This window comes from Schistocerca gregaria, chromosome 2, assembly GCF_023897955.1.
Source record: "Schistocerca gregaria isolate iqSchGreg1 chromosome 2, iqSchGreg1.2, whole genome shotgun sequence".
NCBI lineage: Eukaryota > Metazoa > Arthropoda > Insecta > Orthoptera > Acrididae > Schistocerca > Schistocerca gregaria.
Genome location: NC_064921.1, coordinates 729,384,849 through 729,410,150, shown reverse-complemented (window position 1 = coordinate 729,410,150; position 25,302 = coordinate 729,384,849). Strand labels below are relative to the sequence as shown.

General features: G+C 39.0%; 1 protein-coding gene across 1 annotated transcript in view; it reads right to left on the bottom strand.

Annotated features, from left to right (window-relative positions):
- LOC126334865 (vacuolar protein sorting-associated protein 11 homolog) overlaps nucleotides 1–23,190 on the bottom strand; it is a 167,169-nt gene extending 143,979 nt beyond the window's left edge. The window contains exons 1-3 of the mRNA XM_049997549.1: nucleotides 22,919–23,190; nucleotides 15,246–15,314; nucleotides 3,906–4,079 (exon numbers count right to left, since the gene is read on the bottom strand). Coding sequence (XP_049853506.1) covers nucleotides 3,906–4,079; nucleotides 15,246–15,314; nucleotides 22,919–22,933 — 258 coding nt within the window. The 5' untranslated portion in view covers nucleotides 22,934–23,190. The remainder of the gene's footprint in view (nucleotides 1–3,905; nucleotides 4,080–15,245; nucleotides 15,315–22,918) is intronic.
- Nucleotides 23,191–25,302: the final 2,112 nt, after the last annotated feature.

Sequence of the window (25,302 nt, the reverse complement as noted above, 5' to 3'; positions counted from 1 at the left end):
GAAACTCTTGTAGCAGTATATGGATGTTCGCCTGCTAATTATTAGTGAGGCTTATGGGAAGTTAAGACAATAGTGTACTGGCCATATTTAACTGTGTATTGTCGGGGGGATGTGAAAAGTGAAACTGAAAGACTGTGCAACGCAACTGTGCATCTGTTGGCTACACTATTTATAGTAAACAGTACTGCACGTCCACCCCCTATTTTTTCAGCCAATACATTGACACTGAGGACAACAAACAAAATAAAGCAAGCAGCACTGCTGCAGGTAGACAGCACCATTTATTGCAGGATTTTTTTTTTTTTTTTTTTTTTTTTTTTTTTAAGCAGATGAGTCTTGCAAGTCCTGTTACCTGTACCATCACTGGTAAATGCTTTGATAGTCCTTAATGCACCACATCATTCCAACTGTTCAACAATATGGATGTGTGAGTAGAATCATTTTTCTGCAAGACAGTGCTCCTCCACAAATTGCACATCCACTGAATTGACTGCTGCAGAGGCATTTCTGAAATGCTATAATTATTAGCCTACAATTCACTGTGGCCTAGCCATCCAGATCATCTGATCTTAATCCGTGTAACTTCTGGCTGTGAGGTTATCTGAAAGATGATATGTTCAGTGCTCCAATTATGAATATAGCTGAATTGAAGGCATGCATTGTGCAACACATTTTGAACATGACCTCCGAGACACACTGATCAGTTGTGGAACATGCTGTTTCTTGATTTCAACTTTTGGCAGAAAACAGTGGACAGCATATTGAACTTGTCTTTTCCCAGTCTCATGACAATTAGAAACTAATGTTATTTTGTTTTTTTATTCAGTTTTTGGCCTCAGGAAAATTAAAAACCAATGTCATTTTGCTTTTTACATGGTATTTGGCTTCAAGACAATAAAAACTGGTTATTCTCGTCCAATGTGGTACAATCTTGCTGTTATGGGCTTACCCAAAAGCTCCATGACTGTTGATTACCAAGCTTTTGCTCTCATGTATGGATGGTGTAATGTGCAATTCAAACTACAGCCATTGTCTTGTGATTCGTCTATGCGTTTGTAGCCATTCCCATTTATGTTAAAATGATTACAGTGCCACCTATTGGTAAAATTTTTGTTAAATTATGTTTTGATCTATGACTTTTCCTTCTGCATCAATAATATGCTATTCAGATTCAAAGTCATTCTGAGCAGTGGGTCTCTTTCCACGGCATTTTGAAACTGGAACTTCAGTTATGGACACATTGTATTTAAAATACTAATGATAAAGCAGTATACACTGAAAGATTTTCATGATACTGACAAAGGCCACGCAGGCTTATATGCTTACAGGTCCAATAATTATCTCAAAATACTTACAACTGATGTATCATAAGATAAAATGTAAAGCCAAGAATATTAATGAAATTTTAATTAAGATTTGACAGTTATCTATTTGTAACAGTGTGGTGTAAAAATGTATCTTTTGACTTATAGAAGCCTCTGTTTCCCCTTGCACAATGAAAGATGAAAGCAGGCTATTGACCAGGCAATATTTGCAGTGCCGACATAAACTACAAAACTACTTCTGGATTTCAAAAGTTCAGAGAGGATATTCCAGTAAGTTTTCCCCTCCTTCGACCTATCTTCGAAGATAAATTGTTAGGCCAGTATTCTCCTAGCAATACAGTTGCTATTTATTTTCCTTAAATGCTGATGCAGGACAAAAACATTATAGTTACAGGTTGTTACATTGGATGCTTACTAAAACTGTACGAGTATTAGGACTTATTGCCACGTCAATGGAGTGGCTAATAATAATGGAGGAATATTAAGAATTAGTATCATCATACATAGTAAAAAAAATTCTCCATATCCTCAAGGCAAGGATAATTGATTAAACTTACAAATGTAAAGAACAACAGAATTACAGAGATGCTTAACAAATTCCAGAGGCAGACACTAAAAGAGAGGTGTTGTGCTTACTACTGAAATTCCTAGAGAGTAAGTTCTGGGAAGAGGCAGGCAACTCTTCCCACATACATCTCACAAAACAATAGGAATGAGTAAAACTGAGAAATTACAGCTGATGCAGAGGTTTACTGACAGTCATTCTTGCCATGCACTATTTGCGAATGCAGCATAAAAGAAAGGAAATGATGTGATGTCAGAAGTACCCTCCACCACACACTGTAAGAAAGCATGTGGAGTATGCACATAAATGTAGTATTTGCCTGTTCTATGTGTGCAATATTCAGTCGAAATGAACAGAATGTGCTACTGTTTATCACACATGTATCACTTTCGTGCACAGCTACACTCCAGACAAATACCTTTCAAAAGGACTTCTGAACATTCAAATTTATATTCTTTTCCAGAAATGCTGCTCTTGCCTTTACCAGTCTGCATTTTACACACTTTCTACTTTTGCCATCATCTGTTATTTTGCTTCCCAAACAGCAAAATTCATCTATTGCTTTTAGGGTCTCATTTTCTAACCTATTTGCCTTTGCATCGCCTGATTTAATTCAACCACATTCCATTACCCTTGTTTTCCTTTGGATGATATTCATATTATAACGTATTTTCGAGGCATATCTATTCTGTTCAACTGCTCTTCCAAGTCCTGTGCCATCAATGATAGAATTATGTCATCAGTAAACCTTATGGTTTTTATTTCTTCTCCTTGAACATTAATTCCTTTTCCAAACTTCTCGTTGGTTTCCAATACCGCTTACTCAAACTGTTTCCCTCCAATCTCAACTATTGGTTTCCTTTCCTGTCCTTCAACTCCTTTAATTTCAGTTTTGTTTCCACACAAGTTGTTGATAACTTTTCTATCCCCGAATTTTATGTGTCTTACCTTCAGAATTCCAAAGAGTGTATTCCAGTCAATACTGTATAAGCTTTCTCTAAATAAACAAATGTTGTAAATGTAGGTTTCTCTTTCATCAACTTATTTTCTAAGAAAAGTAGTAAGGTCAATATTATCTCACATGTTCTTACTCTTCTACAGAAATGAAAGTCATCTTCCATGATGTTGGATTCTGCCAGCTTTTCCATTCTTTGTAAATAACTTATGTCCATATTTTGCAACAAATGCTTATTAAACCAATAATTCAGTAATACTCATGCCTATCACCATCTGCATTTTTGAGCTTAGAATTATTACATTCTTCTTTAAGTCAGGGGGTATTTTGCACAACTTACATATCTTACACACCAAGCTAAATGGTTTACTTATGACTGGCTCCCCCAAGGATTTCAGTAATTCTGAGGGAAATGTCATTTACTCCACGGACCTTGTTTTGAGTTAGGTGTTCCTGCGCTCTTCAAAATTTTTTCACATACCACATCTCCCTTAATCTTCATCTGCTCACTCCTTTCTTTCTATAATATCGTATTCAAGTTCATTTCTCTTGTACAACCCTTATATTGTTTCCTTCAACCTCTCAGCCTTCCATTATTTGCTTAGTATGGGCTTGCAACTTAAGCTCATGATATTTATACAGATGCTTCTCTTTCCTCCACAGGTTTCTTTATTTTTCCTACAGCCAGCATCTATCTTTCCTCTAAGTCATTCATGCTTCTACAGAGTACATATTTATATTTTCCTGTTTCATCAATTAAATTCAATATCTTCTGTGTTATGCACAGATTTCTGTCAGGTCCTGTTTTTTGCCCATTTGTTTCTCTGCTACATAACTGTCTCTAAAGAATCACCAATGCTTCAGGATGAAAGTAAAGATCCAGCCTATATATCTTTATAAGTCAAACTCTATATAGTACAAAGTACTTGTTACCTGCAATTTGGCACATCAGAACAGTGATACTTTACCATTCTCCATATTACACTTAATGATAGTTATACACAAAATTTAATTTACAGTAATTGCCAATGGTAAATTTTGAAACTTCTGTTTCACTTACCCCAACTGTAACAAGTATAGCAGAATGTCGTAGCTGCTCTGCAAAATTAACAGTCAGTTCATGTGCTCGGAAAGAAGTCACATGAAACAAGCGGCTTACTAAATGAATATTTCCTTCAGAGTCTCCAAATACAAGATGCCCATGGCCACTAGTAGATGCAGTAATTTTTCTGTCCTGGAATATTGGTAAAATAACACTTAATTATAAAGGGAGTGACCAAATGATGTCATATCAACAGCACAAAAGGAGACATTGGTATCCACGTTAAAACGAGGATCCTTCTTTGGGTGTCAAACTGAGTACGTTAAAATCCTCTATTGCCAACAAATTCATCACAAAAGAATTGCAAACTGTATTGATATTTAAAACAATTTTAAAATCTTGTTTATTTTCAGTCCCTGTTGTAGATTTTTACATAGTATGACTAGTTTCTATCTCCCTGGCTCACTTTCAGATCTAAAAAAAAAAAAAAAAGTAACATTACACTTGTACTATCTATTCCTTTACAATAGTACATAGCTGCAGAGTTTACCTGTGTAGTTGCATCAGCAACCATTGTATCTGTGATAGAACCACACACCAGAGTATTGTGGTAAGCAACAATGGTCCATGTTTTAAATAGGCTGCTGGTGTAGGGAGTGGAGAGGGGCAAAATGGGGAGAGCGGAGGGGAGTAAAAGTGGAGTGAGGGGGTATTGGGAAAGAACGCAGGAAGGGGAAACAGAAGGGATGTTATGAATGTAATGGATTTACATTCAGTAAAACATTATTCTACTTTGTATACAACGAGAATTTTACCCTAAAATTATAAAAAGTAATATTATGAATTTTTTGTTGAAATATTAACAGTGAGTAAAAATGGGGAGGCATGTCATGAACACATCTGATTTATATTCGGTGAAACGTTGTAGAAAAACGTTTAGAAAGAGAGAATCTTACACTAAATTTTAAAAGGGGAAATTGTGTAAAAGTTATAATTAACACATTAAGAGCGTGAAAACAAAGGGGGGATATCATGAGCATGACAAATTTACGTTAGGTAAAACATTGTAAAAATTTGTGTTGAAGAGAGTCTTATGCTGAAATTATTAAGAGTAAAATAGCGTAAAAATTATCAAAAAATGTTAAGACTGTAGAACAATACCTGTGCACACTGTAAAAGGTATAAAATACTAAAATTATTACTGCTGAATTACATGAAGTAACTAAAATTGAATTAAATGTCTTAAAATATTAAAAGGAATTATAAATCTATAAAAGGTGTAAAATAGTAAAATTAATAAAAAATGAAACTATGTGAAGCAACTAAAATTACAGGGAACAGGATTCGTCAGTTGTAGTTAATTGTAGTGGTGCACTCTACAAGAGTTAATACAATGTTTTATCAAATGTAAATCCACTATGCTCATTACATTCTTCCCACTCCTCCTCCCTGGCTTCCTTCCCCTTTCCCAATACCTCCTCAGGTATTTGATTTTGAGTTCACTTTTTATGTGAAATATCTTAAAGCTTTTCCAATAAAAGACATTTCATTAATATTCTACATTTCATTTTGAGGTATAGAGTGACATGCACATGTACAGATGGCAGCAGTATTGCATACACATGGTATAAAAGGGGCAGTACATTTGCAGAGCTTTCATTTTTATTCAGGTGATTCATGCGAAAAGGTTCTCTAAGTGATTATGATCGCAAATCTGGAATTAACAGACTTTGCATGCAGAATGCCAGTCGGAGCTAGACATGTGGAACATTCAATTTCGTGAATCATTAGGAAATTCAATATTCCGAGATCCACAGCATCAAGAGTGTGCTGAGATGGCAGATTTCAGACATTACCTATCACCACGGACAAAACAGTGGCCAACGGCCTTCACTAAAAGACCAAGACCAGCAGTGTTGGCATAAAGTTGTGAGTGTTAACAGACAAGCAACACTGCTGAAATGACTGCAGAAATCAATGTGGGACATATGACAAATGTAGCCATTATGACAGTGCAGTGAAGTTCAGCATTAATGGGTTATGGCAGCAGGCAACTAATGCAAATATCCTTTCTAACAGCACAATGTCGCTTGCAGTGCCTCTCCTGGGCTCACGACCATATCAGCTGGATGCCTAGACAAAAGGAAAACCATGACCTGGTCAGATGAGTCCTAATTTCAGATGGTAAAAACTGATGGTATGGTTCAAGGCACTGTGCAAACCGGTGGTGGATCCATAATGCTGTGAACTATGTTTACATAGAATGGACTGGGTCCTCTGGTCCAACTGAACTGATCTCCAACTTGAAATGATTGTGTTCAGCTACTTGGAGACCATTTGCAGCCATTCATGTGATTCATGTTCCCTAACAGTGCTGCAATTTTTATGGATGACGATGTGCCATGTCACCGGTCCACAACTGTTCATGATTGGTTTGAAGAATATTCTGGATAATTCAAGCAAATGGTTTGGCAACCCAGATCACCCAACATGAACCCCACTGAACATTTATGGGGCATAATCAAGAGATAGATTTGTGTACAAAGTCCTGCACTGTTAACACTTCCATAATTATGGAGGGCTATAGAGGCAGCATGGCTCAATATTTCTGCAGCGGACTTTTTGAGTCAATGCCACATCAAGCTGCTGCACTAAACTGGACAAAAGGAGCTCCAACGTGACATTAGGAGGTATCCCATGACTTTTGTCACCTCAATGTATTAACATTATTCCAACCTGGATTTCCCATTGTCCAACTGTATTTATTTCACAATAGAGACACATTAGCAACAACCAAATTTCTCCCAATATAAGGCCAGTTTGTTGATATCATCACCGTAGAATGTTTGACCTTGTTGAAAGAGCCACAACCTCACCTCTGCTTGCATCACTTCATCACTATCAAAGCACAGCCTAAAGAGTGTTCTTTAAGTTTTGCAAACGTGAAAATCAAATGTGGCTACTTGGGACTGTATGGAAGATGATCTGATGACAGTGAACCCAAGGCATCGGACTGCTGCAGATGTCGCATGACTTGTTTGTGGTCTGCCATTGTCATGCTGAAGGAGAAGCTGCTCTACATATGGATGAAGTCTTTGAATTAGGCTTTCAGTTTTCTTACGGTCTCACTGTACCTTGCAGAGTTTATGGTGGTGCCTTAACGCATAATTCCAACTGTGCCAAACTTTGAACATCCCAGAACACTGTGAGCATGACTTTGCCTGCTGATGGCATGTTCTTGAACTTTTTTGGCATTAGTGAGCCTTCGTGGGAGAACTCCTTTGATGATCTCTTGTTTTTGGAGACAAATTGGTGAACACAATTTTCATCATCTGTAACAGTGTTGTTAAGAATCTCATCACCCTCAGACTCAGAATGCAATATAAATTGTGGACACATATCCAATCTCCTCTGTTCCTCAGAAGTGAACATTTGAGGCACTCATCATGCACACAGTCTTCTGTACTGCAGTTCTGCAATGATGGCCTGTACATGCTCTCACATGTCATACTTAGCTGAGAGGTGTATCTGTGTCATCCAATGATGTTCTCTGACGAGTTCATCAACATGATTCCAATGATTCTTGTTGGTTGTTACACGTGGTCATCCACTATGAACTCGTGTCATGCATGTCAACGTTAGCACCACCACGTCCTTCATTAAGAGCACAAAGAACCTAACATTGCACTTTACTGATATCAACACCTTCAGCACCATGCAAAGCTTTCATTCTTCTATAGGTTTCAGTTGGTGGCACATTATCTGCCATGATAAATTTGACTACAGCGCACTGTTGTCCACGCATCAAAATAGTTATGTTACACACACTGCCATGTTCATCACAACAATTTAGAGTCCTCCTAGCAGAAGAGGGTTGCAACACGGATCAGTATATTAAAAAAATTGATATTGAAGGCAGAATAAAAAAATTTAGAGGCATTACTTTTCAGCATTTGTATAGTTTTTTCCCTCAGCCGAATCACTGTGGTCCTCAAACTTTCCTCTCCTGTTTTGGTATTTTTTAGTCACTTAATTTGATATCTGTAAGTATTTCACATTATACCAGAAATTTCTCTCAAAGTTTAATTTGAACTCTGGGCACTTTTGTCATAATAAGTAACGTAAAGTGTATCTATTCAGAGAGTTGTATTATACTGCCGTACTTTTGCATTTCTGGTTCAGATTTTTTTGTTGTATGTACTAGACGTGAGTTTGTATGTCCTCTGTAGTTTTACAGAATTTTCACTGCTTGATCACTGATTTAGTACTAATAGTTTAATTATATTTAATAAAATTGCAGCCAAATAGTCATATATAGTTACTTTGCTTAACATTTTACATTTTTGCATATTTATTTATAGATTTCACTCTTTTACTGCACAGTTCTATGTGATATCGTTCACAGGCTTTGTTACACAGTTCACATACAGATGTTGTGGTTGGGTTGTGATAAGTTTTGTTTTTGCAAATTACATGATGAAAGCCGTGAACAGATAATCTAGTTACAACATGTCACAGTTCGAAGTTTGGTGCTGTCCATGAGCGGTTCATCATTGCTTCGGTGCCATAGAACTCCAGCCATACTTTTTCCTCGTTTATCCTCCATGATCTTCATTTGATTTCTGGAAGCTCTGGTGTGTGGCATCATATAACAAAGTTTGATGTCTTCAATTAGGAATGTATCTCTTGCTAGCAGGTACAGTAGTCTAGATCTTGCTATCTTTGAGAGACCTAGCGCTCTTTTTAGAGATTTTTACCTTTTCTGGTGTTTCTGGTAAAATAGTCCCCCATTCGGATCTCCGGGTGGGGACTACTCAGGAGGACTTTGTTATCAGGAGAAAGAAAACTGGCGTTCTACGGATCAGAGTGTGCAATGTCAGATCCCTTAATCGTGCAGGTAGGTTGGAAAATGTAAAATGGGAAATGGATAGGTTAAAGTTAGATCTAGTGGGAATTAGTGAAGTTCCATGGCAGGAGGAACAAGACTTTTGGACAGGTGAATACAGGGTTATAAATACAAAATCAAATAGGGGTAATGCAGGAGTAGGTTTAATAATGAATAGGAAAATAGGAATGCGGGTAAGCTACTACAAACAGCATAGTGAACGCATTATTGTGGCCAAGATAGATACGAAGCCCACGCCTACCACAGTAGTACAAGTTTATATGCCAACTAGCTCCGCAGATGATGAAGATATTGATGAAATGTATGATGACATAAAAGAAATCATTCAGACAGTGAAGGGAGGCGAAAATTTAATAGTCGCGGGTTACTGGAATTCGATAGTAGGAAAAGGGAGAGAAGGAAATGTAGTAGGTGAATATGGATTGGGGGGAAGAAACGAAAGAGGAAGCCGCCTGGTAGAATTTTGCATAGAGCATAACTTAACCATAGCTAACACTTGGTTCAAGAATCATGAAAGAAGGCTGTATTCATTGAAGAGCCCTGGAGATACTAGTAGGTATCAGGTAGATTATGTAACGGTAAGACAGAGATTTAGGAACCAGGTTTTAAATTGTAAGACATTTTCAGGGACAAATGTGGACTCTGACCACAATTTATTTGTTATGAACTGTAGACTAAAACTGAAGAAACTACAAACAGATAGGAATTTAAGGACATGGGACCTGGATAAACTGAAAGAACCAGAGGTTGTAGAAAGTTTCAGAGAGAGCTTTAGAGAATGAGTGACAAGAACAGGGGAAAGAGAGACAGTAGTAGAAGAAGAAAGGGGAGCTTTCAGATACGAAACAGTGAAGGCAGCAGAGGATCAAGTAGACAAAAGGACAAGAACTAGATATCCCGGGGGGGGGGGGGTGGTGGGGGGGGGGGGGGAGGGAGGGAGGGGTCACAGAATAGATATTGAATTTAATTGTCGAAATGGCGAAATAAAAATAGCACTAAATGAAGCAGACAAAAAGGAATACAAATGTCTCAAAAATGAGATCAACAGGAAGTGCAAAATGGCTAACCAGGGATGGACAAATGTCAGGATGTAGAGGCATATATCACTAGGGGTAAGATAGATACTGCCTACAGGAAAATTAAAGAGACCTTTGGAGAAAAGAGCTCCACTTGTATGAATATCAAGAGCTCAGATGGAAACCCAGTCCTAAGCAAAGAAGGGAAAGCAGAAAGGTGGAAGGAGCATATAGAGACTCTAAACAAGGGTGTTGTTCTTAAGGGCAATATTATAGAAATGGAAGAGAATGTAGATGAAAATGAAATAGGAGACACGATACTGCGTGAAGAGTTTGACAGAGCACTGAAAGACCTAAATCGAAACACGGCCCCAGGAGTAGACAACATTCCATTAGAACTACTTGGGAGAGCCAGGCCTAACAAAACTCTACAATCTAGTGAACAAGATGTATGAGACAGGTGAAGTACCCTCAGACTTCAAGAAGAATATAATAATTCCAATCCCAAAGAAAGCAGGTGTTGACAGATGTTAAAATTACCCAACCATCAGTTTAATAAGCCATGGCTGCAAAATACTAACAAGAATTCTTTACTGGCGAATAGAAAAACTGGTAGAAGCTGACCTCGGGGAAGATCAGTTTGGATTCCGTAGAAATACTGGAACACGTGAGGCAATACTGACCCTACGACTTATCTTAGAAAATAGATTAAGGAAAGGCAAACCTACATTTCTAGCATTTGTAGACTTAGAGAAAGCTTTTGACAATGTTGACTGGAATACTCTCTTTCAAATTCTGAAGGTGGTAGGGGTAAAATACAGGGAGCGAAAGGTTATTAACAATTTGTACAGAAACCAGATGCCAGTTATAAGAGTCAAGGGGCACGAAAGGGAAGCAGTGGTTGGGAAGGGAGTAAGACAGGGTTGTAACCTCTCCCCGATGTTATTCAATCTGTATATTGAGCAAACAGTAAAGGAAACAAAAGAAAATTCGAAGTGGGTATTAAAATCCAGGGAGAAGAAATGAAAACTTTGAGATTCGCTGATGACATTGTAATTCTGTCAGAGACAGCAAAGGACTTGGAAAAGCAGTTGAACGGAATGGACAGTGTCTTGAAAGGAGGATATAAGATGAACATCAACAAAAGCAAAACGAGGATAATGGAAGGTAGTCGAATTAAGTCAGGTGATGCTGATGGAATTAGATTAGGAAATGAGACACTTAAAGTAGTAAAGGAGTTTTGCTATTTAGGGAGAAAAATAACTGATGATGGTTGAAGTAGAGAGGATATAAAATATAGACTGGCAATGGTAAGGAAAGCGTTTCTGAAGAAGGGAAACTTGTTAACATCGAGTATAGATTTAATTGTCAGGAAGTCATTTCTGAAAGTATTTGTATGGAGTGTAGCCATATATGGAAGTGAAACATAGACGATAAATAGTTTGGACAAGAAGAGAATAGAAACTTTCGAAATGTGGTACTACAGAAGAATGCTGAAAATTAGGTGGGTAGATCACATAACTAATGAGAAGGTATTGAATAGAATTGGGGTTAAGAGGAGTTTGTGGCACAACTTGACTAGAAGAAGGGATCGGTTGGTAGGGCATATTCTGAGGCATCAAGCGATCACCAATTTAGTATTGGAGGGCAGCGTGGAGGGTAAAAATTGTAGAGGGAGACCAAGAGAGGAATACATTAAACAGATTCAGAAGGATGTAGGTTGCAGTAGGTACTGGGAGATGATGAAGCTTGCACAGGATAGAGTAGCATGGAGAGCTGCATCAAACCAGTCTCTGGACTGAAGACCACAACAAGAACAGTGTTTCTGGATTTTTTTCTGTCAGATGGTCCCATATAACCTCCATCTCCATAGGTCAGGATTGGCAAGATTTTTGCATTGAATAATTTCATGGCCGTTTCTAGACTGAGTAGGAGGATTATTTTGATGTCCTGTATTGCTATTACTGCTTGGGCTGCACGTTATGTTGTATTTTTGTTTAGCCTGTTGGTTGCAATGTCACCCCCTAGGTATTTTAAGTCTGATGAGATTTTTATTTTTTGTCCTCTGACGTTGATTTCTGCATTCTTGGGTGTTCTGCCTCCTTTTCTGAGAATCACTATTTCTGTCTTTGTTATGTTTATGTGTAGTTTGTGTTCACTGCACCATTTATCTATTTTCTCAATGATTTTCTGCAGCTTCTGTATATCTGTTGATCCTATGGCTATGTCGTCAGCATATGCATATATGTATACATAATCTTCATTTTCTCCAATTCGCAGTACTACTTAAGTGGCAAGAATGTACAGCAAAGGGCTCATTGGACCACCCTTTAAGACTACGTTCGATTGCAGAATGAGGTTCGAAAAAGAGAGGTTGTCTGATATTGTGATTAAGTTGTATTTGAGGATTCACTTGATTATTCTTGCCCATACACTATCTTCTCCCATTGTGTTTTCCAGTTTTCGGACTATGAGATCTCTTTCCAGTAGGTCAAAGGCTTTGGTAAAGTCTATGAACACTGTGTGTAACATTTGTTTCTTTTGTAGCCCTTCGTCAATGTTGTTTAGAAGAAGCCTGACTGCCGTAAGGGTTGATCTTCCAGATCTGAAGCCCATTTGTCATTCTGGGAGGTGACTGTCCATACAGGCTTCGATTTTTGTGTAATTATCTTTGAAAGCATCTCGAACTGAGTATTTTCCAGGGCTATGCCTCTGTACTTGTTTGTGTCCGTTGGGTCTCTTCTACCTATGTAGAATTGTTTGATCCACACATGTTTGAGAGCCTCTTCTGCATCTTTTATATATGTTCATTATATATATTATCAGATCCTGCTGCTTTCTTGTTGTTCAGTGTTTTTATTACTTCTTTTACATCTTCTTCATTTAGAGGTTCCCATACATTGTCTTTTTCCTTTGTTTGATGTTGTTTCTCTTTCTCTGGGGGTGTTTTGATTCCTCGTTTGTTCAGTATCTTACTGAAGTGGTCTGCCCATTCCTTCAGGTCTATAATTGGTGTATGAGCAGCCAGTCTTCGTGGTCTTGCCCTGCTTCATCCGCTTCTCTTTCTGCCTCTCTTTCTATGTACTTTTTTCTTCTCTTCTATTAGCTTTTTTTTGTAAATTTTCTTCTCTTTTGTGTATAGTTTGCGTGTTTCCTTGTCATGCTGGTTTCTTAATGTGTGGAGCGTTCTTAGAACAGTGTTCCTTTTGCTGTAGCATCGAACCATCTTTTTGCCGTCCTTGTTTCTGGGTTTGTTTGTATCACTGAATTTTTTAGGAGGTCTTCTATTTTTGTCTGTTGCTTTTTCAAGGTTTCCTTCCTCTATTAAAGTTTCTATTTGTGTTATTTGTTCTTGCTGGGTTGTTAATTTTTTCTTTCTCTAGTTTTCTTTGTGTGATTTGGAGGGTCATTCTTGCTGGTGGTGACGTGACATTATTTATTTTTATCTTAATTGGAATGTGTTTTTCGTATAGATGTGATGGAGTCATGCCATATTGGTTGAATACTTCCTTTTATTTCTTCTCTCGTTAATGCGATATCAATGGTGCTTTTCCCATTGTGGCATTTGTATGTAGGTATCTGTCTGTCGTTCAGCAGCGTGAAACCATCTTCTTCTAGGATTTCAATGACTAGTCTTGTTTTATAGTTCACTGTGTCTATTCTGCAGTTGAGATCGCCTGCAATAATGGTGGGTTAGCTGTCACATTGGTTGATGAGTGTGACTATTTCATCAATTATTTCTACAGCATTTGTGTGCAGTTGGAAATAGGCTGCAGTTATATTTATGTTTGATGCTTCTACTAACACACTATTTTCTTGTTTTATGAATTTTTGTGGGGGTCCTCCCAAGGACCATCCTATTTCTCCCTTCTTTGCCATTAGGTGAAAATTGTAGAAATCTTTATGCTGCCAGCTGTCTATCAGGATGGTTCATGTTAGAATTGGAAGATCCGAGTTTTGCACAATGTCTGTTGGTGTTAGGTTAAGAGCACTTTGTATTCCCTTTGTATTCCAAAAGACTGCTTTTATTTCTTGTTCTTCTGGTTTAATCTTAGTTTAGTTGAGCTCTGCTCCCTCTTCCATTGATCATCTAGGGAAACTAAATTGACATACTTTTATGTTTTCTGGTCAGAATTCTGGTTCTTGTGTGATTTGTAGATCTTCAAACGGAATGCCTACTCTGAAAGCTTTTTTGTCGCCCAGTGTGCACAGTTCTTCACATTCTAGTTGTCCCAGTATTCCATTCTTGTTGATATATTTCACTATTGTATCAGTTGTGGTGGTTACCTTTACGTTACTGATATATAGCCATGCTGTTGTTTCTGATGCTTGCATTCCTTCTTTTTTTTTTACCCATTATGGTTTTATTTTTAATCTGGTTTCTTCTGCTGTACTAGCTCCTCCCTACCACAGTACTCCAAGTTGGTTCCTCTAGTACATTAACCTGATTTCGGGTTTTATTACGTTGCTCATGTGCATTGATTTGGACTTGTGGCTGCCTTTGTTCTGGAGCAGAGGATTTCTGTATATTGTCTCCTCTTGCTGGATGTTCCTAACCCCTCTCATAGGATTCCTGTTCTCCTCCTCCTTTGCTTTTGTTTCGTTTTTCAAAGATTCTAAGCATTTTCTTACTTCACTCACCGCATATAGCAATTCGTTCTTCATTTCCTTCTTCATATATCCTCCTCCTCCTGCCACTTCTCCGATCTTCATAAGAGTGTTCTCAATATGTCGCACTGCACTGTCCGCCATCTTTAGTTTAATAATACGACCTAAATATCTAAATCCATAGGTCTGCAAATATGCTGATTAAATGTTGAGACATCAGCTAATAGTCACCATTTTTTAATCACTAAAATGAACAGTGCTCAGACAAATCACCTCCTTCTCTGACACCTGCATTGACTTCCAATAGTGAAAAATGTTCTTTCATAAATTTAACTATTGTTGCTGTTACAAGTTTGTTTCATTGTCTTTTTACCAACTTTAAATTTCTCTAACATATTACAAAAAGTTTTTTGGTCTATGAAATCATTGGCTTTCATGGCGTCGGGCATATCTGAATTATGAAAGAGCGTGTCTATCTCAGGTTTCTTTGAGTTTATGATAAGCAACCAATTATCTTATAAGTTTTATTGGAAGTACCAAGTACTTCACCTCTTGGAGCCAGAAACTCACTATACGCAAACTTCATGTGGGTGGGGTTGAGGGGTCGAGGGAGAGATAGATGTGTAGGTTTAGTGCGTATTTTCTTTGGAACATTGCAAAAATGATACATAACATAACTCCAGTCCGATCAATGTTCTTAGTCTATGAGAGATGCCATACTTATCAAATATGAATTAATTTATCTAATTTAACTCTTCCATTGCCAACTATTACTAGTTAAATAAGTACAGAGCTAAATACAAAAATAAAACCATTCACATGACATACCTTTAGTGTCTCAGCTATTTTCCCATTGTCAACATCTTGAATCAACTCAAAAAAGTTGAATCGTCTCCACTGAAATCAACATACAAAGCAGACAATTAATTATAATTTTCTTGTATCAATATTTAAATAAACTATTTGTCAAACAATTCAAATAATTATTTTGTAAGTGCATTTCATACTTCACACCCCTTCAGAAGTAGACACACATCACAACATTAAAGATTTGCCAGCAGTATGAAAACTGTTTCAATAAATGAATATGGAGTATTAAAAGGGGATCAAAAGACTACACTAAAGAACTTCAGTTTGTGTAAATGAAGCACCAACATCAGTCATAACAAAAATTGCTTCACACATAATAAAGCCATTGGCAAATATTAATTTAACATTCGGTGGAATTCCTTTGCTACATCTCATTTGTAAGTAAATTACGTACTGACCACAGATCGCATTGACAAAATCGTGTTTTCAACAATTACAAACAAATAACAGCAAGTGAGAAACTGGAATCTTTGTATAAAACTACCAGTCACGTACCAAAAATAAATACACTCATTAAACTAGGCAAACAGCTTGAATGCAAACTACACATTAACATGAAAGTTAGAAAAAGTATTAAAATTATGATCTAAATCTGATGCTGTGTGATAAAGACTCAAAATATGAACTAAGGAAGTTTTTAAATCTTTTTGTTATAAATTCCCTGTGGTCATAAGTGCCCAAATCATAAAATACAAAGAGCCAGTTTCTGAGTAAAGCACTGTTTGGTTCTTGATGTTAGTTAACACACTGGAGACTAAACGGAGTTAGTTCGTGGGTAAAACTACATCGACTAGCGGCAAAAACTGTGACTAATGATGAACATGCCATTTTTAAGACAACCAGTGCCCACACACAAATATTAAACCTTCTTCGTCATATTGCTAAGGTGAGTAAAGAGTACAATGTAATCTACGACTTGTGCTGTATCTGCCATAAAAACGAGAGATGGATTAAAACACTGATACAGGGTTCGAAATTGAAGTATTATATGTAGTTCACTACAGCGAGCGCAAAGCCTGTGTGTCGTCACTTATCAGATGACAATGGTTGAAAAGACAGTGCTCAATACATGTTTTGTTGTTGTTGTTGTTGTTGTTGTTGTTGTTGTTGTTGTTGTTGTCGTCTTCAGTCCTGAGACTGGTTTGATGCAGCTCTCCATGTTACTCTATCCTGTGCAAGCTTCTTCATCTCCCAGTACCTACTGCAAACTACATCCTTCTGAATCTGCTTACTGTATTCTCTTGGTCTCCCTCTACGATTTTTACCCTCCACGCTGCCCTCCAATACTAAATTGGTGATCCCTTGATGCCTCAGAACATGTCCTACCAACAGATTCCTTCTTCTGGTCAAGTTGTGCCACAAACTTCTCTTCTCCCCAATCCTATTCAATACTTCCTCATTAGTTATGTGATCTAACCATCTAATCATCAGCATTCTTCTGTAGCACCACATTTCGAAAGCTTCTATTCTCTTCTTGTCCAAACTATTTATCGTCCATACTTCACTAACATACATGACTACACTCCATACAAATACTTTCAGAAATGACTTCCTGACACTTAAATCTATACTCGATGTTAACAAATTTCTCTTCTTCAGAAACGCTTTCATTGCCATTGCCAGTCTACATTTTATATCCTCTCTACTTCGACCATCATCAGTTATTTTTCTCCCCAAATAGCATAACTCCTTTACTACTTTAAGTGTCTCATTTCCTAAACTAATTCCCTCAGCATCACCCGACTTAATTCGACTACATTCCATTATTCTCGTTTTGCTTTTGTTGATTTTTATCTTATAGCCTCCTTTCAAGACACTGTCCATTCCGTTCAACTGCTCTTCCAAGTCCTTTGTTGTCTCTGACAGAATTACAATTTCATCGGCGAACCTCAAAGTTTTTATTTCTTCTCCCTGGATTTTAATACCTACTCCGAATTTTTCTTTTGTTTCCTTTACTGCTTGCTCAATGTACAGATTGAATAACATTGAGGAGAGGCTGCAACCCTGTCTTACTCCCTTCCCAACCACTGCTTCCCTTTCATGCCCCTTGACTCTTATAACTGGCATCTGCTTTCTGTACAAATTGTAAATAGCCTTTTGCTCCCTGTATTTTACCACTGCCACCTTTAGAATTTGAAAGAGAGTATTCCAGTCAACATTGTCAAAAGCTTTCTCTAAGTCTACAAATGCTAGAAACGTAGGTTTGCCTTTCCTTAATCTTTCTTCTAGGATAAGTCGTAAGGTCAGTATTGCCTCACGTGTTCCAGTATTTCTACGGAATCCAAACTGATCTTCCCCGAGGACGGCTTCTACTAGTTTTTCCATTCATCTGTAAAGAATTCGAGTTAGTATTTTGCAGCTGTGGCTTATTAAACTGACTGTTCGGTAATTTTCACATCTGTCAACACCTGGTTTCTTTGGGATTGGAATTATTATATTCTTCTTGAAGTCTGATGGTATTTCGCCCGTTTCATACATCTTGCTCACCAGATGGTACAGTTTTGTCAGGACTGGCTCTCCCAAGGCTGTCAGTAGTTCCAATGCAATGTTGTCTACTCCGGGGGCCTTGTTTCGACTCAGGTCTTTCAGTGCTCTGTCAAACTCTACACGCAGTATCGTATCTCCCATTTCGTCTTCATCTATATCCTCTTCCATTTCCATAATATTGTCCTGAAGTACATCACCCTTGTATAGACCCTCTATATACTCTTTCCACCTTTCTGCTTTCCCTTCTTTGCTTAGAACTGGGTTTCCATCTGAGCTCTTGATATTCATACAAGTAGTTCTCTTTTCTCCAAAGGTATCTTTAATTTTCCTGTAGGCAGTATCTATCTTACCCCTAGTGAGATAAGCCTCTACATCCTTACATTTGTCCTCTAGCCATCCCTGCTTAGCCATTTTGCACTTCCTGTCGATCTCATTTTTGAGACGTCTGTATTCCTTTTTGCCTACTTCATTTACGGCATTTTTTATATTTTCTCCTTTCATCAATTAAATTCAATATTTCTTCTGTTACCCAAGGATTTCTACTAGCCCTCGTCTTTTTACCTACTTGATCCTCTGCTGCCTTCACTACTTCGTCCCTCAAAGCTACCCATTCTTCTTCTACTGTCTTTCTTTCCCCCATTGCTGTCAATTGTTCCCTTATGCTCTCCTTGAAACTCTGTACAACCTCTGGTTGTTTCAGTTTATCCAGGTCCCATCTCCTTAAATTCCCACCTTTCTGCAGTTTCTTCAGTTTTAATCTACAGGTCATAACCAATAGATTGTGGTCTGGAAATGTCTTACAATTTAAAACCTGGTTCCTAAATCTCTGTCTTACCATTATATAATCTATCTGATACCTTTTAGTATCTCCAGGGTTCTTCCATGTATACAACCTCCTTTCATGATTCTGAAACCAAGTGTTAACTATGATTAAGTTGTGCTCTGTGCAAAATTCTACCAGGCGGCTTCCTCTTTCATTTCTTAGCCCCAATCCATATTCACCTACTACGTTTCCTTCTCTCCCTTTTCCTATACTCGAATTCCAGTCACCCATGACAATTAAATTTTTGTCTCCCTTCACTATCTGAATAATTTCTTTTATTTCATCATACATTTCTTCAATTTCTCCGTCATCTGCAGAGGTAGTTGGCATATAAACTTGAACTACTACGTACAGCAGCTAAAATGATCTCCTTGTGAGGACATATGCTAGAAGAAATTTTCCAAGTTGTAGAGGGAGTGGGGTTTAAAACTCTCCGAGTTTGTACACAGAGAGAGGCAACCATTGTTCGTACCAGAGTCATCGAATGTTTCTAACAATGCTGATATAATGTGTGGGGACTTCACACCTACAAGGTCCAGGTACCTTAATTGAAAGATTAGCAGCAGCATTAGCAACCTCATTCCCGACATGTTGATCTGCCCAGGAGCCTCTATGAATGACAAGCTGGTACCAGCATCAGCAGGTGAGTGATGGCAATCCTACATCCACTTTACTAAAGGGCACAGAGGTTCTGGAAAGCACTGAGGGAATCTGGCCACACAATACATTTAGAGAATCTATGCTGCCATATGAATAGGCTGCCAGGTTAAGGGGCTAAAAGCCTGACAGTAAAAATCAAGCACTGGCCTAAAAGGCACAACCTAAAACACTCTCCATCGACAACAAATGCACATTCTCTACTGTGGTCACCATTAGAGCGACAAGTGTAAATGAAAATGGTATCCTAAAGGAACTACTTGGACAAATGATCAAAGCTGGAGTACTGTTCTTCGGAAATGAAATAAGTCCAAGATGGACATGGACTTTTGCAAGGAGCCAAGGGGAGGAATGACTCTCAGTCTTTAGAAATGTGACAGGTAATGTGAAATGAAGTTTTCACAGAGAATACAAAAGCAGATTCCAGGAGGCTGCAAAGAAGCAGAAATTGCTAAAATGGATGCATAATGTGGATGACTGGACACAGAATACAATCGGAAAGCTTATCTGCAGAGTAGTACATCACACCTAAATGACAGCAGTAGTTCGGAGCTCCCGCCTAAACTCATATCTAGACTGGAGCAAAAGGCACCTGTGGCAACATGGATCATATGACAATGGTGGTGATGAATGGTGTTATGACAATGTAAGATAGGATGGTCGTGCACATGAATATTCTATATCCCCATAATCAAGTTCTGATTGGACTAAAGACTGATACAGATGAAAAAAGGACTGTTCTGTCTGTTTTAAGTAAGGTGCCACTTAGATACATACGACCCTCAGAGAAAGAATACAGTGTGGTATCACATAAGGGAGGCCCATTTTAGTTTTCTATCAAGCATTAACCCCCCCCCCCCCCCCCAAAATTTTGTGGTATTGAACAATGGAAGAGCAGAAGGGTGGAAATGTAAGGATGACCTGCAAGGAACTACAACCACCAGATATTCATAGAGAATGTTTTTCTACTGCATATGTGGAAGCAGTTATCTATGCTCCACAAATAGGGGTGGTCGAGGCAGTGCTGACTTTGCCACTCAAGTAAACAGATCCGCTGAGACTTGCAATATATAATGAAATTATTGACAAAGTGAGAGAGCCTGATATTCTCAATGCTAGAGAGTTGATAATGGGGTTGACTGCTGTAGCAAATAAGGCCAATCTTTTAGAACCTTCTGATGGTGGGACAGAAATAAAACATTTTGTGGAGAAGTTTACTCTTGGAATGTTGAATAATAAATTATTTTCTAATGATAGGGTAACAAATCAATCATGCACAATTCAAACAAACTCTCCCAGTTGTGCAACAATGCTGATATCAGTGGTCACATGAATATTTTCACACCCACAGACATGGTCCTAGGCATCCACACAGCACACAAGCCTGCCAGGTTAGTCATACTGTATAGTCAGCAGTAGCAAATCATACAACTACCACAGCACAGACTAGAGATCTTGTGAGCCCAGATGTGTCACCATGAACTATTGTTAACCGGCTATTAGTAGTGGAACTATAGGTGCACACACACCTCTAGTCCGTCTTCCACTCACACTACAGCATTGATGTGCACAGCTCAATTGGTGCTGTTGGAGTATCACTTGGAGATGGAATGACACGTTGTGGCCCTCAGTGATGAAAGGTGATTCTGCCTGCATGTAAGTGATGGTCATTATCACATACAATGTAGACATGGTGAGTGCCGTCTTGTAAAACACATCTGTCCAAGACACACTGGCCCCACCACAGGCCTTATGGTATGCTGTGTGATAATCTACAATTCCTGTTCAACTTTAGTATTTCTGAAGGGGACACTAATCAGCACTCCTTAGAAGCACAATGTTGTTAGACACCGCCCATGTATCTCAATGTGCTTTGCAAGACAGGCAGCAACATCCCTGGCCAGCACGACCTCCAGACTGCTTTGTCACCTGTGGAGGCTACACCACATACTAAAATGGTTGGGTCGATACCTAGTACCTCAGAACCACTTGTGCTATTGAAATATAAATGTTATCACTTCGTGTACTGCATATGCAGTGTTGCAATAGATCCTGAAGGAACTGGAAACCTCTACAAGTGTGTGCCAATTTTTTTTCCCCCAGCAGTGCATTATGACATTAAACTACAAACCCTAATGAGATTTTCATGGGAACAGATGTTATGGGCTGGAAGAGTTCTTATTATTAATGCCATCAAACATGTTAACAACTTGGAAATAAAGACCACAGTGATAAACCTGGGATTTTGATCAAGGATGTAGCTGCAACTAGGGAATGCGTACAGTAGCCATACACAAACAAAAATGGGTATTATGACATGTACATAGGCTTTGCCAACTCATAACCAAATTGTCACCTACAAACTTAATCCAAGCCTCATGCTATCTGACTGTGTCTATAAACCAACTTTCTGACACGGAATATTGATGATACAATCTCAAAATCAAACTATCAACTTTCATCCATAACTATATTTCATATTACTCTGTAGTTCACTCTTGACAATGCAGCCTCCTTAAAACACAAAGATCTAATGTACACTAGTATACCATGGAATGGAAAATATTGAAGTGATGGAGCCTGTTAGAAAAGAGGGAAGCATTCAGGGAGATGATGAAACATTTTCTCAAATGATGGATATTTATTTGAAATGCAAGAATGTTTCTAGTTTCTCATATACTGCTGTTCCACTAAAATGGAATGAGAAAGTTCAATAATGTTCCTCAGTTATATTATATGCTAAAATTCTGGGATTATTGTGAGCATTCCCAATTATTATTCCAATTCAACAAAGGGCTAATAGCTACCTTTTTTGTAACAATTACATTGTTAGTTCACAATCTTAAGATTAAGCATTTGGGATATTAACATCATAGGTATCCCAGTAGGGATTTGTAATTAGTAACAGAACTAAAAAGGAAATTAACTATTCACTATGTTAATACTTGACACACAAAAAATGAACTTGATCACTGAACAGAATAATGTAGCCTACACTTCTTACATTATTATTTTTTTTTAATGGTTGAAACCTAAACGGAAAAGTCAACAATACATCTAAAAACTCACGTTCAACTGAAATACGTTACTGTCGAGTGCATCTATAAGATTTGATACTGCAGTTCCTACTGGTAATTAAGAGTCTTTTACATTCCATTCCATATGCACACGCTATGATAAATCTATCGTTTCACTAGTACTTTATCCTTCCCTCCCCTCTCCTATTTTCTAATTTTATTAATAAATATTCTGTATAACACCTCTGCTGTTAACATTTTGCACACAGTTCAACTTTCATAGCTCCTTCAAAAGGGTTGGATGATATTTCAATTTTGACATCAATTAATAACGACATACAAAATGGTGAGAAAACCTTCAGTAAAAAAGAAAGCATTTTGTTGCATTGTCACGATAGGTAAGGTTGACAGTTTTAACAGCGCCACAAAAGAACACATTAACAAGTAATCTATTTCTTAAGCTGCCCTAAAATTATCTTGCAACAAGGAGTTACTGTTTCCGTTCCGGCATCGATCTGTGCTGTCATATAGGCTACATCACACCTACAAGTGAACTGGAGAAATTAATAGGAATGTTATTAGTGATATTACATGAACTTCGATTACGCGACGGTCGAGGTAAAATAACAATTCTTGTCATATCATACCTCTAGGAATGCCATCTTGTATTAATTTACTTATTTAGTATTTCTTATTTATGGTTACACATCTCACACATTAATTAGCCACGTAAGCCTCTCAGAACACGAAATAACTTCATTTATGACATCTGTCAAACACGAATTTCAAACCACAACAACAAAGTGTTTACATTCTCCTTCTCCCTTCTAATCGACACCTAAGATACTGTTGGGAATATACTCCCCTCTAGCAGACAATTACAATCAGTGTGGCATAATGCATGATAAACACTGAAGATATGCTTGTTTGGATATAGTTTATTTTTCAGCACCATCACACACAACTTCGATATGGAATTACCTGTTCGGCCGTCATCTGCTATATTCATCTAAAGAATTTAGGGATGTGGAATGGAGTGATCACATAGACTCAGTCGCAGGTAAAGCAGCTGGTAGGTTACAGTTTATTGGTAGAATACTAGGGAAATGCAATCATCCTACAAAGGAGACTGCTCACAAATCAGTCGTGCGACCGCTCGTAGAATATTAATCAGGTGAGTGGTGCCAGTACCAAATAGACCTAAAAGGGGATATTCAGCATATACAGTTAAGGGCAGCACGAATGGCCACAGGTGTATCTGACCAGTGTGATAGTGTTACAGAGATGGTAAAAAAAGGAGAGAACTGGCAGCTTCTTGAAGACACACGTAAACTATCCCGAGAAAGCCTATTGCAAAGTTTCAAGAACCAGCTGTTAGCGATGACTCCAGGAATGTACCACAACCCCCTACATATCGCTCCTATAGAGTTCGTGATGACAATATTACGTTAATTATAATACAAAAGTAGCTATTTAAAAAAAGATTCTTCCCACGCTCCATGTGTAAATTGAACGGGAACAAAACTTTAATAATTAGTTCAATGGGGCGCATCCTCTGGCATGCATTTCACAGGGGTTTGCAGAGTATATAATCCTGGAAATTGAAATAAGAACACCGTGAATTCATTGTCCCAGGAAGGGGAAACTTTATTGACACATTCCTGGGGTCAGATACATCACATGATCACACTGACAGAACCACAGGCACATAGACACAGGCAACAGAGCATGCACAATGTCGGCACTAGTACAGTGTATATCCACCTTTCGCAGCAATGCATGCTGCTATTCTCCCATGGAGACGATCGTAGAGATGCTGGATGTAGTCCTGTGGAACGGCTTGCCATGCCATTTCCACCTGGCGCCTCAGTTGGACCAGCGTTCGTGCTGGACGTGCAGACCGCGTGAGACGACGCTTCATCCAGTCCCAAACATGCTCAATGGGGGACAGATCCGGAGATCTTGCTGGCCAGGGTAGTTGACTTACACCTTCTAGAGCACGTTGGGTGGCACGGGATACATGCGGACGTGCATTGTCCTGTTGGAACAGCAAGTTCCCTTGCCGGTCTAGGAATGGTAGAACGATGGGTTCGATGACGGTTTGGATGTACTGTGCACTATTCAGTTTCCCCTCGACGATCACCAGAGGTGTACGGCCAGTGTAGGAGATCGCTCCCCACACCATGATGCTGGGTGTTGGCCCTGTGTGCCTCGGTTGTATGCAGTCCTGATTGTGGCGCTCACCTGCACGGCGCCAAACACGCATACGACCATCATTGGCACCAAGGCAGAAGCGACTCTCATCGCTGAAGACGACACGTCTCCATTCGTCCCTCCATTCACGCCTGTCGCGACACCACTGGAGGCGGGCTGCACGATGTTGGGGCGTGAGCGGAAGACGGCCTAACGGTGTGTGGGACCGTAGCCCAGCTTCATGGAGACGGTTGCGACTGGTCCTCGCCGATACCCCAGGAGCAACAGTGTCCCTAATTTGCTGGGAAGTGGCGGTGCGGTCCCCTACGGCACTGCGTAAGATCCTACGGTCTTGGCGTGCATCTGTGCGTCGCTGCGGTCCGGTCCAAGGTCGACGGGCACGTGCACCTTCCGCCGACCACTGGCGACAACATTGATGTACTGTGGAGACCTCACGCCCCACGTGTTGAGCAATTCGGCGGTACGTCCACCCGGCCTCCCGCATGCCCACTATACGCCCTCGCTCAAAGTCCGTCAACTGCACATACGGTTCACGTCCACGCTGTCGCGGCATACTACCAGTGTTAAAGACTGCGATGGAGCTCCGTATGCCACGGCAAACTGGCTGACACTGACAGCGGCGGTGCACAAATGCTGCGCAGCTAGCGCCATTCGACGGCCAACAGCGCGGTTCCTGGTGTGTCCGCTGTTCCGTGCGTGTGATCATTGCTTGTACAGCCCTCTCGCAGTCTCCGGAGCAAGTATGGTGGGTCTGACACACTGGTGTCAATGTGTTCTTTTTTCCCATTTCCAGGAGTGTATATGTAAGTGTAGGAAA